At 41.8% G+C, this 21,103-nt stretch overlaps 1 protein-coding gene and 1 long non-coding RNA gene across 2 annotated transcripts; one reads left to right on the top strand and one right to left on the bottom strand.

Moving 5' to 3' along the window:
* Positions 1–1,420: 1,420 nt before the first annotated feature.
* Positions 1,421–20,912, bottom strand: pxnb (paxillin b). The gene is made up of 14 exons (XM_088300416.1): positions 20,745–20,912; positions 7,424–7,626; positions 7,243–7,325; positions 7,038–7,177; positions 6,777–6,960; positions 6,432–6,546; positions 5,097–6,347; positions 4,404–4,670; positions 3,900–4,301; positions 3,624–3,782; positions 3,366–3,539; positions 3,202–3,283; positions 2,965–3,113; positions 1,421–2,867 (listed from the first exon to the last, which is right to left on the bottom strand). Exons 1-14 carry the CDS (start codon positions 20,755–20,757, stop codon positions 2,601–2,603), a joined length of 3,489 nt encoding a protein of 1,162 aa, XP_088156542.1. The 5' UTR covers positions 20,758–20,912; the 3' UTR covers positions 1,421–2,600.
* LOC148344608 (uncharacterized) lies at positions 9,920–11,064 on the top strand. The gene is made up of 3 exons (XR_015844229.1): positions 9,920–10,164; positions 10,235–10,350; positions 10,656–11,064. It is a non-coding gene; the product is annotated as an uncharacterized LOC148344608 (long non-coding RNA).
* Positions 20,913–21,103: the final 191 nt, after the last annotated feature.

The following is a 21,103-nucleotide window of genomic DNA, read 5'->3' as shown; positions in this document are numbered from 1 at the left end:
TACTCTTGTCCACCTTAACCTGTGAATGTATAATAGCGTTCTGCACAATAGTTTGTTTTTATTGACATCAAACGTGAGCTCATGTGATCCCCTCCACAAAATAAAAAATAACAAGTCGATCAATCCCCCACTTACACAGGCGGAAGCGGACAAGAGCAAGAATACATACATAAACCCTGACGGGTTATATTTCTGACATTTAGCGAAGCTAAAGTCGTGTCAACTCTCAGGAGGCAAATATCATCTGACAGCGCGGCCAGCAGGTTGTATCTTTACCCCGAGGCCACTAAAAAAAGTTCCAGCGAGGAGACCGACTCCATAGCCAAATGTGAATGCATTGGAACGGATCATTTCGGGTGTTGCGTTTCAAATTGGACGGTGTGCTGTAGGTGGAAAAACTGGGGCCAATCCTTATCCAAATAAATGTGTCTGTCTACTCATTCCCACTTCAGTCTCTGTAAATATTCCGACTGGTGCTTTTATGCTGTGCATCCTCACTATGATCAGCAAAGAAGCAGTGTGCCGTCCTAACAACATAATCTATGTACCTCTGCTCACTTCCACAACTCCCCATTTTCATATAAATCAGCCACAGAGAGGTTAATCCTTTTGATACGTTGGAGTGGTCATCGGTAGGGATGTCCACATGAATTTAGGTGCCAATTGATCACTGTTTTTGGTTGTTATAAGCAATTCAAAGTACAATGATTTCCAATAGAGTTTGTAATCGGTGCCTTTAATGCGGGGGTCCTCAATCCTGTTTCTCGGGGGCCGGTGTCCTGCAGGTTTTCCAATGCTCCCTGCTGCAACACAGCTGATTCAAATGATCAGATAATCAGCAAGGTCTGCAAAAGCTAGATAACCATCGTTCAGGTGTTGCACCAGAGAGAGATGGAAAACGGGCAGGCCACCGGAGGAACAGGATTGAAGACCCCTGCTTTAATGATTCGAGCGCAACACGAAGAAAGCGGAGGGGGCTCGGCCATAGTCCTCATTAAAATTAGGCGTTTTTCAAGTTGTCACTGAGTTCCTATTTTCTACAAAATGAATAGATAAGAGAAAATTATGACTAATTTCAGTTTCCTGATCAAAAGATATCTAAACTGAGCTTGTTAATGTAAAATGGGCCATATTTGATTTTGTCCTCAGCGAAAATAATTTTTAAACATACTTGTGAGGAAAAACCGCTCAGATAATGGATGACTCTATTTTGCATGTTGGATGAGTTCTTGGAGGAGGGCAAATATTTTATTTGATCATGTGCACTACGGTAGATTCACACATTAATCTTAGAGTAGATGCTGCACAGAGGACTACGATAGTCTTGTTTTCGCTTGTGTTCATTAAATGTCTGTAAAAGTCAAGACAACTGTCTCAATACAAACACTCATATTGGACTAAAGACAACAACAGATACAAGTTTAAAGTTTTGACAATACAACGCCCACAGACTGTCCTTTATTGACCAACAATGCTGTCATTGGAACAAAAACAGTAGTCCAGCATCAATGTACCACCAGTAGTCACCATCTTTGTGGGGAGTGGTTATCAAAAATACTCTTGGTAAGCATCCCAGTGCCTTGCCTAAAATGACAGTTTTACAAAATTGATTCACTCTTCTAAAGTAATAGCGTGGAGAGGCCAGGAATCACTACAAACTGCAATATCTGTGACGAGTTCCACTTTGATCAATCAATGGTGAAACTCAGCGTTTATTTTCTACTGCAAAAACAAGGAATGATTTGGTAGCGAAACATTTTGAAATACAAGATTTTGCAAATGCTTGCTTTCGCTTTACACCAACTCAAGACAACTGCATCTACTGCTGAACAATTACACTGAACTTTTCAATGGCATAAGATATTCAGATCAATTCTAGAAACATAACTAAGAATATGACTCATGTATTGTACATCAAATTCATATTTTTTCCAACTTGCTGGTATAAACAATTCAAATCCAAAATGTGCGGCTGATTGAATAAATCCAGAGCAAAAAGACAAAGCATCTTCATACGCCGCGAAATATTCAATTACTCACTCGGCCAACTTCCAGTTAATGTTTCACTTACATTAACGCCACAGTTTTATCAAATATAACATAATAAACAAGAAGAATTTTTACATTATCAGGTGACTGAAAATCAGTGAATGTGTAATCACGCAAGATCAAGTCACCTGCTTCTTGCTATAATTGTCGGATTGCAACTTAAAAAAAAATCCTAAAAAGGACATACTCAGCCAGTGAGAATGTTAAAAATGCACATATGATTTCTTCAGTCCTGTCACCTGATAAGTAAATGAACTAGCAAATGTAACGGAAAGAAAGCAAAACATTAGGAAAGCTGAAGTCATAAGTCAAAACATGCAACCGTTATTTCACCCTTTATTTCCATTATTTGTAAATGTTGGGTAAATCTACAAAAGTTTACAGACGCAATCCGAAGCAGTAAGGATGAAGGTAATTTATCCTATGCATGTTATGTAACCCATACACACTTTCAAAAGGTTACAACCTTTGATTTATGCTGTACTTGTGCCTTGTCTGCTTCCGGACACTTTTTTTGTGGAGTACCACAAGTACTGCAGATGCCTCCCTTCTTAACTAAAGAGCTTCACAAAGCAGCCATGGCAGTAGGGTTTGTCGTTCTGTTCTTTAAAAGTGCCTTTGTTGAGTTGCTTGAGGCAGAAGGCACAGACAAAGTGTTCCGGGTGGAACTTCTTGGACATGGCGGTGATACAACGACCCGTGATGGGCTTCTGGCAGCCGGAGCACAGGGAACCACGGCGCTCATGGTAGTGGACTTCACAGTAGGGTTGGCCGTCATGCTCAAAGAAACTTCCATTGACAAATGGCGTGAAACACTCCTGAAGAAACAGAACGGAAAATAGATGAAGAGGTATTGTACATTCTCATGTCACATCTTTCTTTGTACATGTCCATTAATCACTGTCAGATACACACCCTGCAAACAAAACACTCCGGGTGCCAAAGCGAATTGAGAGCTGAGATGTAGTTCTCCACAATGGCTCGAGCACAACCGCCACACTTTGGTGCAAACATGTCAAAGTAGTCCTTCCTGCAGTAAGCTTTCCCATCTTTTTCGTGAAACCCTTTTAGGGAAAATGTGAAGGAGCTTAGAGATCAGGCAATTCAATTCATGTATTGCTGAGACAGAATTTTATCAAGACCCCACACTACCGTCTGGGTCGAAGAAGCATCCACACTGAGCGCAGAAGAAGTGTTCAGGGTGCCATGTTCGATCCAGTGCGGTTACAACTTGCTGTCAACATGAAAGCACATTGTACAGGTTGAGTTTAAGTTGCAGCAAAGATAGAAGGCAACAAAAAAAAGCAGAGACACACATTCAGTATGGGCCCATTGCAGTAGTGGCACCGAGGAGAGAACAGGTTATGGTAGTCTCTCTCACAGTAAGGCTGTCCTTCCCGCTCAAAAAAGTTTCTGGAGCCGATCTCCTCTTGACAGTGAGTGCACACAAAGTGTTCAGGATGCCATGTGCGGCCCATGGCAGTCACCAACTGGACAAAGACAAATCAATATACAAGGCATTACCGAATCATTTTTGCCCTCTGATGGTGACAGCATACAAGTGAGCATCTCACCTGCCCCACAATTGGCTTGAAGCAGGCACCACAAACTCCTTTCGCCACTGTCTGCACACCCAGTTTGTTGAGGTCCGACTGCAGGCTTCCAAGCATGTTATCCAGCTTGTTGACCTGCGTCTGCGGACCGCCGGGAGCTCCCCCTTTACCTTGAGCCATCTGAGGAGGTTGCAATGTGGAAAGGGTTGAAAAATACACCTAATAACTTATCATGCTCATGGCACGCATTTAGAAGGTACAACAGACAGAAAGGGAAAAAAGATGAAGTGTTCATGCCTGTACCGAGGAGAAGAGTGGATCATATTCAGTTTGGCAGCCTACAGATATCAGGACTTTGGGGGCAACTGCTGGGATACTTTCCACTGGTGTAGGCTGGGTTGGGGTTTTAGGAATTGACAGAGGGGGCTCTAGTTTTGGGGCAGGTGGTTCTTGAACGGGTGCTGGAGGCTGTGGTGCTGGGGAAGCCGTTATTATGTGTTGAAGTGGAATTGTGACTTGCTCTTGGCTGTGAGGAGGCAGCGAGGGAGGTAGAGGGGGTGGAGGTAAAAAAGCAGGAGGCCGCTTCACTGGGAGCATTTGCTTCAGTTCTTCTATGATAGGAGGATGACGAGGAGCAGGAGGTGACTGAGGCGAGAGAACCCGTCTCATGGGAACAGGTGAACCGGGGGCAATTACAATCTAAAGTTGGAAGAGAGACAGAAAGGGAGCACACCAAGAGAAACAATGTGGACACTGAAGGTGAACTGGGGAAAAGTATCTGTTGAAAACATTGCAGCCAACCTTGTCCACCTCGCCGACGGCTCCATCAGGACGGAAGCGCTGAGGCTTGGACGTGACAATGACCCCGTCCGTCAACCAGTCATCTGGCTGTTTACGTCGTCGCTCAGAACGGCCGATACCAAACTTGCCCTGAAGTTCCTCAATGAGGCGGTCCTGAGAAGAGTTCTTGTTGACAATGATGGGGCCCGTTTTCCTGCGCGGGACACCGTCTCGATACATTGGGTGCACATTGGGGGTCTCCTTAGTGCGCCTTATCACAGACTTGATCTAGACAGGAATGTCGAGCAGCTCATCATCAATCCTCAGTAACCACGGCTCACTGATGAACAGCAAGAGCACACCGAGCGGTTTCCATTTCCAAGCAGAGATGCAGTGGTTGGGGGAGGGGCTTAAGAGTCATACTCTCCCATGCTGTGGCAAACCCCCTGGTAACCCAAATAACTTGTGTTAACGCAGTGAGTAGAACAGCAAAGCAATCCATGTTAAAAGCCTAACGTCAACAGAAAGGCGTTCATAAATTGGAGAAAATGTGCTAAAAAGGATTTTCATCTGCTGTGTTTCAGTCTCTACAAATGTCAAGCGCAGGTTGTAGCAGCAGGCACTACAAGGTAGAGATGCATCACTCCAATAAACAAACAATATCACACTTGGGAAACACAAGCACATCCAGCATTGAGCAAATGAGATTCCTACATGTCCTGAGGCAGACACCCTGTCCATATTGGGTGGTGGCAACAAAGGCAGGTCCAGGGCAACGTCTGGCGTCCCGGGGCATGTGGACGGAGTCATGGAATCTTCCATCCAGCTAGCTTCTGTCAGTGGAGTCACACTGCCATCGGTGTACAGCCTCTCAGTGTACGGCGTCATCGTGCCATCCAGTCCGTCATGCAAGGACATGGAAAGCTCCTCATCAGCCCAGTCCAGGTCTCCATTAGTGTCTGTACCTCCGTCCACTGATTCATCTGTAATGGTATTGACGGTGGAGGTGAACATGTCAGGCTGCACACTGTTTCTGTCCATGGGCAGGATAAGCTCCTCCTGCACCTCGGGGGCTCCTCTGCCAAGACTTTGAGCCTCTATATGCAGCTGCTGATTCTTCACTTCGGCCACTGAGTGACTTTGTGAAAAACTCATCTCTAGCAGTTTGTCGAGTGCCTCATCCAGGGAGGGTTCTTCTAGAGGGAGCTGATGCAGAGTGAGTGGACTGGTACTCTTGGCTGTGGGTGCCGGCTGCAACAGATGTCCACTCGGAATTGAAGAGCTCGGGAAAGTCATAGGTGAGGGAATGTTAGCCAGAGAGACCGGGGAGAAGGTTTCAAAGGAGTTATTGGTGAGGGCCGGAGACACAGAGGAGGTACAAGGGAGAAGTGAAGGAGTTTTCGGTACAGAGCTAGGAGTGGTGAGGAATTGAAGGGGCGAGGCTGAGATATTCACACAAGGATCATGGATGGCAAAAGAGCCGTTAAGCATATTGTCAGGTGAACAAGATAGTTTACAAGCAGCTGCTAGGGATGAAACACGCTCCACAGATGGACTAGGTGATTTGGAAGTCTTGTGGTCCAAGACCGTGTTTATTGAAGTCGTTGAGGGAGTAGTGGATGGGCTGGAGCTGTTTCTCTGCTGGTTGTTTCTAACGGAAGTAGGGAGGACAAGCAGTGAATTGTTTGGCGACTGTGGCGCAGCGGCAAAGACTTCTGCGACAGAGTCGAGATCACTGGCGGCAGAAAGGGACGATATGGGACTATGACAAGCGAGCCGATTCAAATAGGCCGCTGACGAGCCTCGGTCTACTCCGTCCTCATCTATATGCAGTTCGAGACCAGCAGGCAAAGAGAACATAGGAGAGGCACAGGCAGATGAGTGGGACAGACTGAGGAAAGGAGAAGCCACTGGGGTGATGAAGGAAGAGACTGGAGGATGAGGAGGGGTGGAAGAGGAGCTGGGCTAGAAACACAGAAATAAGAGTCAAGGCAGAACGCGGGGAAAGAGAAACCATCCTGAATATGGTGGGACTTTTTGGGGATATACCTTGAAGTCAGACAAAGAGGCCATCAGCTCATCTAACTCTCTTGTGGCACATGAAGCTGAAATCCGTGCCTGCTGTTGAGAGGGACTGTCCATATCACTATGGCGAGGGGAAGGGCTGGAAAAAAAATGCATAGTGTTTACCTTTGAAGATAAAACTATTGGTGAAACTCAAAATGGCTATTGTCTATAATGCTATCTTGGGACAAGAAAGAATAACTTGGGATATGTGCCACGATGCCCCTCAATGAGGAAGCAACACAAGAGCGTCAGAGCCAACATCCATCTGGTGATTGTTAAGATAAAATATGAAATTAAACAGGAAGTTGTGTTTGTGCTCATCCTAACCTGGTTGAAGGCACAGAACCCTCCAGCTCATCCAAAAGACTCTCCACTGTGGGCCGGACCTCATCGTGCCTTGTTCCATTCCTCTTGGGCTCCTCCTGAGGGGGAGGGCTAACTCTGATGTCGGGGGCATTGCCATTCTCATAGTGAGTGATGCTGGTGGATGGTAGGGGTGGGGCCCTCTCTTCTGTAAAACCATGAACGTTACTCATGCCGTTCCGTGTCAACAGGCCTGATGAAGATGAAGCCCTTGAATGTACGTACCTGTTGTGGGGAATGAAGGGGAGCTCTGCTGAACCGCATTAAGCTCCAGAAGCAGTCTGTCAAGCTCCGACAAGTTGCTGCCCAAGGCAGAGGTCATAGCTGCTGTTGATGAGTCTGATGATTTTTGTTTGTTTGGAAAGCTGAGGAAGAGAAACAAGCATTAACCGTCGCAACAAAGCACAACAATGATGAGCAGCATGCGAACCTGTAGACGTGGTCTTCTTCAATATGAGAAGGAGAACTGCTACTGTCCCTCGACCATGAGCTCTTCTGTGCTGAACCTAAAGACTGCAACAATTTTAAAACGAGTTATTGCACAGACTGAAAAGCAATTCATGACTTTGGTGGTTTGTTTGAGAAATGTTTTAGTCACTGCAGATGTGTACCTGTTGAGAGGAATGATGGGAGTGGTCTTGCAGAGAACCATTCAGAGCTTCAGCTGAGGGTGGAGGTGGGACTGGAGGTGGAACTGCTTGATCCTGGTAAAAATTCTCACTAGTGGGGATGGAGTAGGGTGTCTCGTCGGGCAAAAACACTGGTCGCTTTGAAATGTGGGATGTGGTTGATTCCAGGTCAGCCAATAACGCGTCTGCAAGAAAAAATTAACATTATTATCAAAGTTTTAAACAACAACCGGTGCTTGACCGCTTTGACATGTACTTGTTGTTTTTCAGGCTGTTGAAAGACAAAAGAACCCTATTGGTCGCTCTGTTTCATTCCAACCTGTCACCCGAAAGCGATTCACTTCCTAATACCATCATCATGATTAAACATACTGACCTTTCAAAAACATCCCTAGCATTCTTTGCCCATCAGTCCTTCACTATAAATACAACCCTGCCGTCAGTGCGTTGCTACCTGTCCTCCTCCAGTTAGTCTCCACCTTTGACAACCGTGGATCTGAATCCACGTGATTGTTCTGAACAAAGAAGCTGAGGTGTTTGTGAACCCTGTCCAGGGCACGGATTGTGTCACACTGCTTAGTGGCCAATGGATATAAATAAGAATAAAATAATAGACACCACACAAAGAGTCACAATCACCGGTTGCATACATTGACCGGAAAGACATTTACAGTCAGCACTTTGGAATCACAAGGAATGGAATGAATGAATAAATAATGGCTAATTATATTTGTACAAAGAATATCATCGGAAATCGGATTATCCACAGAAGTTTTTTTATATGGATGGTAAATGTACTCGGGCGATCTTCATCAAAAAGAAACTATCCCTGTTCAGGATGTCATGTCAGTCATCCCACATCTCCCAGTTTGTCCCTCTCCATTTCTTCAGTGCGTATGCATAATACGTCATCCGTCACCGGAACAGAAACTAAGTGGAGTTAACATTAGCTAAAATGGTAAAATGACACGACCGACGTCAACACCAATGAAACATTTCCAAACTAACAAATACAACCAACTTTGCATTTAAACATTTAAAATGGGCTCCATAAATAGGTCCCGATCGGTACTCACATTCTTACTGCACCTGTTGTATGTGTCCATCCACAGCAATGTGTGCTCGTGAAATAGACAAAGATAGTTAGGGAACAAGAGCAATGATATACTGCTACAGGGGGAGGGGTCCGGTCAACAAACTTGCCTGACAATATCCCTTTAAGTAACAATGATCAGTCGTGAGATAAAAAAAAAAAATCTCCTACACTCTAAAAAAGGATTGGTTAAAAAAACTACCAATCTATTTGGTTAAGCTTATTTTGGTTAGATTAACCAATAGATTGGGCGGTCAATGACCAATCCGGTTGTTTATAAGAATACCAAATACATTGGTTATCCAAACAACCAATGAATTTGGTTACAGAAAGGACACTTCACTAGCCCAACTGTTTTGCTACATAGTGTGTAGTGTGCGTCAGACCTACTGAACGAGTATATATTAATTTACAATTTATTTATGTTAATTTAAATTATATTATCTCTATGAATCAACAAGAAATATTGGTACCATTTATGTCATTAATTTAGACATAAATAGTCTGGCGTTGCATTTCACAAACCACGTTGTCTCTCATCGCAAACTTCCATTTTGACTTTTGGATCGAGACGCTACAGGAGTGGGGATTAGAAAACTACGTGGAAAGATTCAAGGGTAAGTATGGAGACTGTTTTTAATGGTTGTACTTCAGCTTGTATTCCCGGGGCTCTCCAAATGGCATGCGCTCCGAGATAAACATCAGACAAGTGTTTAATACTGTTTAATTTACGTATGTATAGCATTTGAAATTAATTACATCTGAGCAGTCTAAACCCTTATTTCAAATGTCCCAAATGTTAACCAGTGTTTGAATCGCTTTAGACAATAGTGTTTGCATGGGTAAAATGTTAGAAATGTGTTTGGCCACCATTGGAAGCTGGCGCTGTTTCGTCCCGTTTGCACCAAAGGAAGTGAAGAAGACGGAAGGCGGGAGCAGACGAAAGCAGGCTTTAGGCGGTTACTTGCTGTATATGGCGCCGGGGGGGGGCGGTCAGTGTAGAAAGAAGAGTAACTGTTAACATCCGCACGGTATTACATGCCTAGTCCTGAACACAACCTGTAACGGTGAGTCCCTGAAATGTAATTGTATTCTCACGGTAAGTCTTTGTTGTCACTCTCATGCTAGAGCTCTTCGGAGAATGTTTGCTGCGCTGGTTTTGAAAATGTGAAAACGCCCGCCATTAAACGACGGTAATGGCTTTTCCAATGTTTTTCGTCAACTGAGCAATTTTTACTTTCGTGAGAACGGTCAGGAAATAAAACATATAAGGCTTTTGTCGTATACTGCCAAGAAATTGTATTCAAATAAAGCTAGTACACCCGCGATATCAATGTATTAGAAGTGCGTGTGGTTATCAAGAACGTTGAAGCCCACAACATTAACTTAGCATATTGGCAATGTCGACGTGTTCAAGCTGCTTGTTTTGGAGGAGGACTGACACCTGCTTCATAAGATAACCTGCGCTGATTTGTGTTCAAGCATTCCCCTCTCTTCCAAACCAGTAAACCTGGGGGAAACACTGAATGATATAAGTTTGCAGTGGATATGCACTGCCGAGAAAATAATACATTTGTTTATTTCTAGGTATTAGTGCTTGGTGTGTGATGCTTGAATCTCAATTAAAAAGGTATAGTATCAAAAGCATAATGTCATGTATAAGGACTGTGTGATAATATATTAGTTTTGTTCTTTTTCAGAGGAAGAAATTGACAAGGAGAGTTTTTCATGTCTTGCTGATGATCTGGTGAAAGACATGTTTCCTAAAGTGGTTCCACGGGCCAAGTTCATCCAAAAACTACAATACTTTCTGAAGGTGTGGCATTAATTTTGGACAGTACATGTATAGAGTTGGTTTGAAGCATGGTTTACATTTGTTTTAAGTGCCATAAAGAAATCTTTCAGGTTTCACATTTTAACAATGACAATGAGGTCTATTTGTGTTACCAGGATGCATGCATGCACACATTCCAGAAGTAAAGTTCAAATTGCAAACATTTGTTAAATGCTGACCGAGGTAACGAAATGTTTTTTCAATTATTGTTTTAGTTATTTTGTTAGTTTTTATTAACTAAAATAACTGTCTGTACAATAAACTGTATTTTTCTATTCTCATTCCAGCCTGGAAACAGACCCCCTTGCCTGTCAAAGGGAATGGATAGAGGAATGTGCGAAGAGAGGGGTCACATGCCAGCCCAAGTGGTTGCCTCTGGGACCACAGTCTTGGCAGCAAATATTTTCTACGTCCTTTTATGACGACTAGTTTACCAGTTGGACTCTCTTGTCAAAATTGGATATGATGTGGAATACCCAACAGAAGCTGCTGATGTGTGGATGTTTCTTCAGAGGTGCGTGTGTATGGCATTGCCATACCCTCTGATGTCTTAACTCCAAGGACTCAAGAACTAATTATCAAAACAAAATACAATACAGCTTTATTTATATAGCGCATTTTTCAACAGCTGGAGCTGTAAAAAAAAGCGCTTTTGATGTGGTGTAATATTAATTTGTGGGAAATTAGCACACAAATTAAAAGATATACACACATACAATAGATACCAGAAGAACAACGACAGTCGCATGTCGAGTCAAAAACTAAAGAATACAAATTTGTCTTGAAATGTGTTTTAAAAGTGGACAGAGAGGGGGCTCACCTAGCATTTAATGGAAACTCATTCCATAGGGAAGGACTGGCAATTGTAACTTGTGTTTTGTTATCACTGCATTAACTGTTCCAAATGCTATTTACTAAATATTTTGTATACTGTTATGTATTGTATTATGTATGCATTGTAATATATAGTGTATTGTTTTTTAAATTAAACTGAACTGCATTGGTGCTTTAACCTTGCTCATTATTTTATTCCAGATAACAGTGTTAAATTCCAAGCCAGCAGTACCAATCAATAATGGTACCATTTTAACCAATTAAAATAGTCATTATGAACCAATATAGATGGTTCCAGTCCAACCAATTTATATTGGTTGCTTGTGCACAAATTAACCAATATCTTGGTCAAAAGGACTGACGTGTATTGGTTGGAACCTACAACCAATAAACATTGGTTAAAAACGCTATCTATTCTCAATTGGTTGTTTTAACCAAAAGATCAGTCGGACACATAACTACCAACTAGATTGGTCAATTTTAACCATTTTTTTGGTTAATCTCACCAATCCTTTTTTAGAGTGTACCATGACACTAAATGATTATGGCAAATGTGACTGTAATCTGGTACAGTATTTAAAACAGCGACTACGAAAACTGGCACCCATGATCCGACCAATGCTGTCTCTGCATCTTGGCATCCTTTCCATATGACACATGTTGAATTTGGCTGGTTTACCATAACCCACATGGGACCTCCTGCCTATTTAAAGCACTAAGCCCAGTGAGTAGCTCATGTCTGTGCAAATGATCTGAAATATCACGGCCTTCTCAAAATAATCTGCACCTGGCGCTGACATGCTGAACAAGGTCTCGCTGACGATGACTGTCACTTAAAAGACAAAGCCTCGAGGAAGGAAAAATACCAGTGTTGACTTTGACTGTGTGATTTATCCGTACTGTAAACACTTGCCTCACACCATAGAAATAAAAAAAGGAATGGGTGTCAAACATAATTCATTTTGACAATCCGTTCCTAGAAAGCTTTCTTCCACCGACAAAGAAACTCTACTGCTTGAGGCCTTTCAAAATAATTGGGAGACCAAAGCACATTTTGGACCGTGTTGACTCAGCAGTTAGCATTTGCATGAGAACGATAACCACCAATCAAAGATGGAAACAACTGCATAAAATTCGGCATGATCGCATTACAAAGCAAGAACAATAGATCTCAATTGCATTGATTGCTTTTGTAAGCCATTAGTGAAATAACATCTGCGTTGTAAAGAGGTCTGTAATTCAAAACAGTCTTTATTAGCTGTTTACTCTCAAACATGCAGTGAACACATGTTCAGTTTAATGCTGAACTCTTATAGGCAAACAATTTCCTGCTTTAAAGGGAGAGGAGATTTTGCCTGTGGAGGCTGGAGGGCGGTATTGAGTGTTGCACGCGGATGACAGTGTGTGTTTGCCTGTGTCACCAAGTGTGGCTCACAAAGCGATAGAAGCAGTCAGATTGAAAACATGCACTGTAAGCCAAGCAACAGACTAATCTTTTCCATTCCAAACAGGGACTTGAAGCCAGAGGACAAAGTCCAATTCCGCTCCAACAGTATACTGACTCAATCGTTCATTGTGCAGCCTCTGGAGAAAACATGTCATCCGGAGCTTTATGACTGGTGTTGATCGTTTCACTTGAATCCATCAGTCAAACATCTATTACAGCGACTCGGGCCCAGTCAAATGCAGCATCTGTGTCTGATTGGGCAAACCGAGAGCCAATCTGCGGCGACAGTACACATTCTTGTGGCCGTGGGTCTTGTCCAGTCTTGTCCATGTACCCACATGAGACTACGCTGCCCCACCGTCTTGCAGCTTTTATCAGATTGATGTGAAGGTTGATGCAGCATTCCACACATTCCTTTGTCCAATGTGCCGAAAGAACGCAACCATGCTCGGAAGGAGATGTATAATTAGCCCTATCCAGTCACTTCATACCCACACCTGTCTTGACAGGGAAACTGAGGGGGAAACGTAAAAGAAAGCGGACTCAAGCATGCCGAAGATGGAAACGATGACAAAAATGTCGACAATTACAGGAAGCACTCCGCTAAGTAGTGCATACTTTGAATTCCAGAATGATGAAGCTGATGTTGTCAATGCTATAACATTGTATTTACTGCAGAGTGCACCAAAGAGTACAGTGCAAGCAGAGCTGTTTAATCCTTTCTATTAACACGCTGGCGATGGGGATGGGTCACCAGGGTGCACAGCTCACCTGTTTATGGACCCACGTTGAAACCTTAGACCAAAAGGCCCACATGATATTTATATAAAACAAGACTGGCAGCAAATGTTAACATGCCACAGGGTTAAAAAAAGCCATAGTGGAGTACAGCATGTGGGTTAATTAACAGGTAAACACAAAAGCACAGCACATGTTGCAGTGCAATCACATACACAACGAACATAATATTCTTATGGCGCTTTTCTATTAGCCCAGTCTTATTATATTCAGTATATAGCAAATAAATGCACATAATACAGTGCAAAGAAATTCCATATGTGAAAGACAAAGTGCAGACTGTAAAATAAAAGTCCATCCCTGCAGAGCGCTGAAACAAATGAGGGGGTAGTCTAGAGATTGATGTAACACTAATTCACAGAGTCTACATTCATCGTCACACATTTGTCAGGAATACATGTCAAAAAGTAGCATATTGTGCTTTAAGAGATTATAATTGTCTGTGCAACGATGCAAAAGAGGAGACATTTTTTTTCTGTAGCAGTTGTGATTTAAGACCTCGTCTTTCCTCCTAAACCATCATGAAGCTAACAAAACAGTCATGACTCACTGCTCTCAAATACCCGAGTTGTTATCAGGCTTCTGCAGAGGTGAGGACCGAAACCACCAGGTGGGTGACCTTGATGTTAGTTTGTTAATGGTTGTGTTCATTTGATGTACTGAGCGCCACTTTTGAGTGGCATTCAATGCGACACCACAGCCTCAACTATACTTGAATTCAATTTCATGACAAGGTTTAAAACAAAAGCACTTTAAATGTTCTTACTACAAGACTGCATACCGGTAGGTGCATTGCACTGAGTTAAAAATATATAAATAAATAATATTAATAATCTTTGAAAATATAAAGAACCTCAAAATTAATTTAATAAATTTAATAAACTGACATTAAGAATGCTTATCAAAAAGAAAAATAATCTAATTTAGATTTTTTTTTCCTCCCTCAATTTGCAATCGTGGACATTTTTCCAAAGTCCAATTACAATGTATTTTTTAACAGACACAAGCAATAAATTAATCTGTATAATAAGATACAATCTCAGATTTATTAAAAATATAGTTTAGAGGCCAGAGTTTTTTCCTTCCCAAAACTGGAACCTTTTCAATTTAAATAAATTGCATTCTACTGCACTGCCATGCCGATTTGATTAATTGTTCAGCTCTCGTGGAAATCAAGCAATATTTGGTGAACATATACATCAATTTAAATATTAGGAATGAATTAGCTGGAGAATGGAGAAAATTGCAAAGTTGGTGGCATGTATTCATTGGCAACACACTTTGAAATTATTTCCCATTTCATGACCTTTATTAGTCCCCAAATGTTCATATGGAAACCCCAACATGATTATTATTTTTTTAATTTATTTAATTTTCACTCAACTACAGTCCAAAGACACCCCCGCAACCCTCGTGTGGAAAAGCGGTTCAGATAATGGATGGGAAGGATATAATATATATTATAATATATTTATTTCTGCTTAATATTTCAGAACTCATTGCATGACTTTCAAACTGGGCATGCGTGAAGTAATTATGACCAAATAAAAGCAGCATTTTAATGTTAGCCTAGCAACAAGAATGTTATACCGACACCATGAGATTGTATGACAGCATCTTGTTGGGTGATACGTGTAATGACTTATATTTAAATTAAATCCGCACTTGAAGAGAACCCCAGGCTTTCTGGTAAGACATGATGTGGTTTTTCTCATCTTGCATGGGGCAGCAGTGGATTAATTTTGTTGATTTTATCACGGAGATGTCGCTGATCATTTTGAAATAGTCAATGCTCTTTGTGCTGTAGTTCAAAATATGGCCGTACGACTCCCAGTTGCTTTCGTGCTAGAGGGTTGCAGATGAGCATGGGGCTGACGAGGAATCTCCACCACATGCTTTCTCTATGGGACCTCAATAAATCACTCTGTGTGCAAATAATGGACCTGGGTTATAGTTCGAAAGAAGACGAGACTACAGAAAAAGACCCAGTACTGTCACCGCCCACCAGCGTTTCTAACAGTGGCCTTCAGCAAAGACTGCATATTGTTTTCCTCCTGTTTCCTCAGGCTGTGGGGCAGGGTCTGTTGCCTAAGCGATGAGGTCAGCCATGCTCTCTCTCTTCCCCAGATCAGAACAGGATGGGTGGGGAGTTCGGGAACGAAAGTGATTTCCAGCCAGAAACTTCCGTTTTCCCGATATGAACCCGGTGCTTTTCACAGGGGTGCAGCCATCATCGGGTGATGAGAGCTAGTCGGGTTACCCTAACTGCGCTGCAGAATAACTGGGACACACAAGCCGCTAAATAACTTTTACTATGCCGTTCCAACACACATTTAAGAGCACGTCGGCTCAACCGCAAGCTCTCTCTCCTTGTCTGAAACATGATCAGCAGATACGCTGGAGTACTACTGCAGATGGCATAATGCAGTTTCTGCGATCGAAATAGCGAACATAGGACATGAGTACTTGAACAAGGTAAACAAAACAAAATGTTGGCTACAAGATTGTTCTGTGAATTCTTGGTGAAGTCGAAATGACAGGTCACAGGTGTTTAATTGTAACGAAATGTTTTTGCTTTTGTGTTTTTAAAAGAATCAGAAGTAGGGGAAACATTGATATTGATAGCAGTATCAGTGCCAAAGGTAAGGTATCTGCACTCAGAAATATTCTAGAACACTGTATGTACCAATAGATCTTGACCACCTTCTGATTAGGAGCCATGATACGACACTTTTGTGAAAAGTATGAAAATTATGACCAGCAAAATGGATGATGAAGTCTCAAGAAGGCAATACTAAATGATTAAGGAGGATCCATTTTTCACAAACAATATATATATTTTGCTCGGGAAAACAAAATTAGTATTCCTATATAATATCACTCCATTTTGGAGCAATCTGTAAATTATTATTATTTTTTAAATTAATTATTTGCACCTGAAATACCCATTTTTCACCTGCAAAATCGAACCACCCCATGTCTCGGTGTGACGTTAGCGAAGGAACTAGAGACAATTAGTACTCTTATTATTCTATTACTATTCTGACCAGGCGCGTGGTGGCCATTGGGAATTTCGGGAGATTCCTGAAGGGCGTGTGTATTTCATCGCCTGTAGAACCCCCTTTTTCAACCTAAAAATGGGCGTCATTAAATCTGCTGACAACTGTCGGAAAACAAGCCCAATATCACAGCTGAGTCTTGAAAGTTTTTTTGTAAGTGCAGAAATCTATCACTTACATATAATCTAACGCATTGCATAAGTGGCAGTGTTCAGCCAATTGAAGGTCCCATCTAACAGTTAAGCCCAAGTTTCGCCCAAACTGTGATCTGCGTCATATTTAAAGTTATACTGGAAGCGCACTTTTCCCGCATTGAACTTATCCGAAGTTGTTCATGTGTTGTGCAGATGAAACTTGTTGTAGGTAACGCCCATACATCTCTGTCAGTTTTGCTGTATTTTTGCATCTTTTTACATAAATCTTTCACTGGTTTGTCTTGTAATTAGTGCTAACTTGTTGTTCTGCGCAGCCGCTATTAAAGTTTAAATTAGCAGCCACACAACAGCTGCGTGAAATGCGTTCAGGTGTACTTTGTAAATTACAGTGAATGTGTTGATGTATTTTTGTACAATAATATATAGAAAAAAAAAATAAAAAAAAAAGATTATGGGAATAAACAATTGTAATGGAATGCTTCCATTAGTGTTGTCATTTAATGACAAGTTGTCACTAGAAAGCTGGATTATTTGAGTGAAAAGTATGCATTGTTCAACACAAGTTTGTGTTTAATTAAAACTATGCTAGATTAATCACAATCGCAAGATCAAATGGAATTATCAAGTACCTGCACTCGTTATTGGCGAAAAAATCTAATCTTTCTGAAAAACAAAGCATGATGCATCCCTTGCTGTCTTGTACTATTGTGTTCATCTCCCATTTTTGTAAAGGAACAGAACATTCCGATCTATTCAGTCTGAGAAACAAACGCTATGAAAAGGTCACCTGAGGCTCTTCAAATATGGATAGAATGGTTTACAATTTACGGGTATATTGAGATGTCGTTTGTAATGTTTAGTATGACAATGTAATTATTGTTAATATCATATTTAGCGTCTCTGAGAATGAACTGTCGAGGCTCGAGAGGTGGCTTTTCTTTGATGTAACATTTGATAGGAGGTGCAACAACATAGCGACAGCATCGGCATGTAACAGGGCGAAGGGAGGTGATGTTGACACGTTCCCACCATGCTCGTTATGGTTTCTGCAGGTGCCATGTAGAAAGATGTCTTTGGTTTAGCATTGTGACATTTTCTTAGCACCGCATGAATGGGAGGTAATGTTTTCGAGTCATGTTGTTTAATATGCACACTACTTTCTAATGTGTTTTAGCCTGCTAAATTATTCAAAAATATATAATTTCCCTGTTTTGATACCTTTATTTGTGCTTTTTTAAGATGCTTATCACTGGCTCGTAAAGCAAACGAACTCACTATCTTAGGACTTTACATTCTTGCGACCATAAAAGGGGAGAGTGTGATGCATTTTGGAGTCTTGCATGCTTAAAAACTTTGTTTGGTTAATGCGGTCAAATGTGTATAGGTTTGCTAATTTGATGTTTTTATATTATGAAAATAACGTTCATGTACCTGTAATTTTGTTTGGCAATATCAGAATGTTTTTTGATTTGAAATGTTCATGTTTTTTTCTCTAGCAACAAATGTAACTTTTTTATAGATGAAAAGACTTACAGTGCCTATCTCAAGACCTTTGCTCATGTAGTCGTACACACTGCTCACATTTTGGCAGTGGGCGTGCATTGAATTCTCACTGACTGTCTAAATCAGGGGTGGGCAAACTTTTTGATTGGCGGGCCACAATGGGTTCTAAAATTCGACAGAGGGGCCGGACCAGGAGAAGATGGATGGAGTGTTTTGTTAACCTCACCTCATCTGAGGAAAAAAATACATTTAATTTTAAAGGAAAGTGAACAAAATCATTTCACCAAAATATATATCTTTGACACACCACAATATTTAGAAAATAAAACATTAACGAGCTTTGTTCATTTAATTTTTACAAGTTTGGCGGGCCGGATTAAAACGCTTAACGGGCCGCATGTGGCCCCCGGGCCGTAGTTTGCCCACACCTGGTCTAAATCATAATCTCCCTGTGGTATACTGGCGTCCTATAGCTGGGTAAAGTACGCATCCCGGGAGCCACCTGATCTGGACTCCGAAGCACTGAGCTCTGAGGCTTACTAATTACTGGAGCGCAAATTCTCAGAGGGAATTCCTTTCCTTGTGGTGTAGAACGAGAGCGCTCAAGTTTCCAAACAGCGAGACCATCTCGAAGCATTTGTTGACAAGTGAGGTTTACAGGATGTGAAACAAATACTTTACACTGTTGGACTTTACATATCCACAGTGCGCCACTGAGAAAAGTGCCGGCCAACATGCAGTTGAGCAGTTGGAAGCCATCAAGTTCAGACATCTACCAGACCTTATAGCTCATAGATGTATTTGAATCAATTCTAAAGTATTTGCACATGTTTGACAGGATGACAGCTCTCCCTCGAGGGGCAACAAGCGTTGAGCTAAGAGTAGCAATAGGTCATGAACCGCAGAATATTTGGCCTTGGAGCCTGCATCAGAGTGATGTCTGACATTCTTTTGCAGTCTCGCCCACGCCTTCAAACATGGGCTTCTTCAACAATTAGCCCTTTCACAAGCCCAAGGCAGTTATGACTCCAAATTTATCCTGGAGGCGTTCACACAACAACACAACACAAAAAATTAGGCCCATGACCCCACCACTGAAATTAGTGTTTGACAGATTTCCTTCAATGTGAAAAATTAAGCGACAATTAAGTTTCATTCAAATATAGCAAATGGATCAGGTAGTGAAGAAAAAAATTCGCAACAAAATTAGGAAGTTCAGACGTTCAGTGCCAATGTCAAAGAGGTACAGATTGATGAGGTGGTTGGTTATTTGTCCTCCTAAAATAAAAACAACTCGAAAAGGACAGACATCAAACCTTAGCAAAAATAGAACCTGCTTCAAAAGTAATGAGTAACAGAAACTGCTCCAAAAGGGGTTGTAATTGACAATAGATGCCACAAAATGGTGGCAAATGACTACTTTTGGCTAAATTATGTTGCACCACTCACTTCACATTGTTTCCTTGGCACCAAATGCCAGTAGATGGTACCAAAGTAATACCGTTACTGCTTTCTCCTGAGCAAGGGACAGCAAATAGGTGAGTTTTCAACCAGGGATGGGTTTAAAAAAATAAAAAATGACATAAATTTCCAAACGATTAACCTCAACTATGTGAGGGCGCTTACATACATTCAAAGGTTTGTAAAGTATTGGTCACAAGCTCATTTCACGCCTAAGTGGTTAACCAATAACTCAAATCACTGTTAAATAAACCTGCATTCTAGGCCAAAATTCTATGGAAGGTGTCACATTTTTTGCCTTTAAACAAGAATTAATTATGACTACGGCAGTAACGCGACATCAATACAGCAATGACAAAATCAGTTTACAAGTTAATGCTGGACCTAATAATCACTGGCATCACGGTGCTTGTCCAATTGTGCAAATTTTGCATTGAAGTTATTTGTGTTATTACACTTTAGTATCATTGTAATGTCAATGATGTGTGAGCATTTATTCCACGTTATGTTATCCCGCTTTGGAGTGGCTCACCAATAAGCCAAGTCTCACTGACTGGATGTTTCATTTGAAAATGTCATCACAAGGATTCGTTGGGGATGTTTGAAATCAGACGCAACTCATCTATTTCCTGTCTTTTCTTCTCGTGAAGACAGACAAGAAGGGGACATTCAGGCCTGTTGGCTCGCCCACCTCCCCACGCACAATCAGCAAGTTGGTCAAGCAAAAGTTGACGGGCTATCATCAAAAGGTCAGTCAAATCGGTCCGCAGTACGGAGAAAATTCCATTGATAAAACACATTCTATGAATTATGAACTTGGAAAACCGCTGACGTCCTAACGTGGGGGAGTTTTAAAAGGTAAATGCTAGCGATGACCAACCGCTAGGGTAACACTGTTAGGATTGACGAAGAAACATTAAAAAACTAAAATATGAATTCACGTGCAAAATGCAGGAATGGCACGCTCGGTGCAAAGTTAGCTTCTAAACTGGAATGCGTCTCAAAGTGAAGGGAGAAACTTTTCCTTGTCACGTTGACTCCTCCGCCCTACTCGCCGCTACTTTGGCTTCCCAATCCCGAGCTCGACCCTTTCCAGCGTAACATGAGGCTGCGACTCACCCAGGTCGTCCATGCTGAGTGCCTGCTTCGACCCGTGTCACTCAATGCGCCACAGTCCCTTAAACACTCTGAACCAAGTGCGGGCTTTCCTCTGCAAACTTCACCGCTGATTCTTCTGGTGGAAGTTGGTCAGGGTCGTTCACGCGAACGCGCAAACTGTGTGCGCGCGTTACGTGTACTTTGCTGGAGCACGCGCCTGGCACTAACACGCATGGGGCTTGGGGCGACATCTAGTGGCCAAACAACGACATTTCTTTTCACAAGGGGGGGTTTACGAAAAACATTTCCTGACTGTACTTATAAATAGATTAGATAGATCTGCAGCTGATCTGAATATCTTTTTTTTCTCAAGACTTTTA

Source organism: Idiotropiscis lumnitzeri, chromosome 1 (assembly GCF_059441095.1).
Source record: "Idiotropiscis lumnitzeri isolate Australia: NSW breed Sydney's pygmy pipehorse chromosome 1, RoL_Ilum_1.0, whole genome shotgun sequence".
In the NCBI taxonomy this organism is placed as follows: Eukaryota; Metazoa; Chordata; class Actinopteri; order Syngnathiformes; family Syngnathidae; genus Idiotropiscis; species Idiotropiscis lumnitzeri.
Note: the sequence above shows the minus strand (reverse complement) of the source record. Positions and strands in the feature narration are given on the sequence as shown.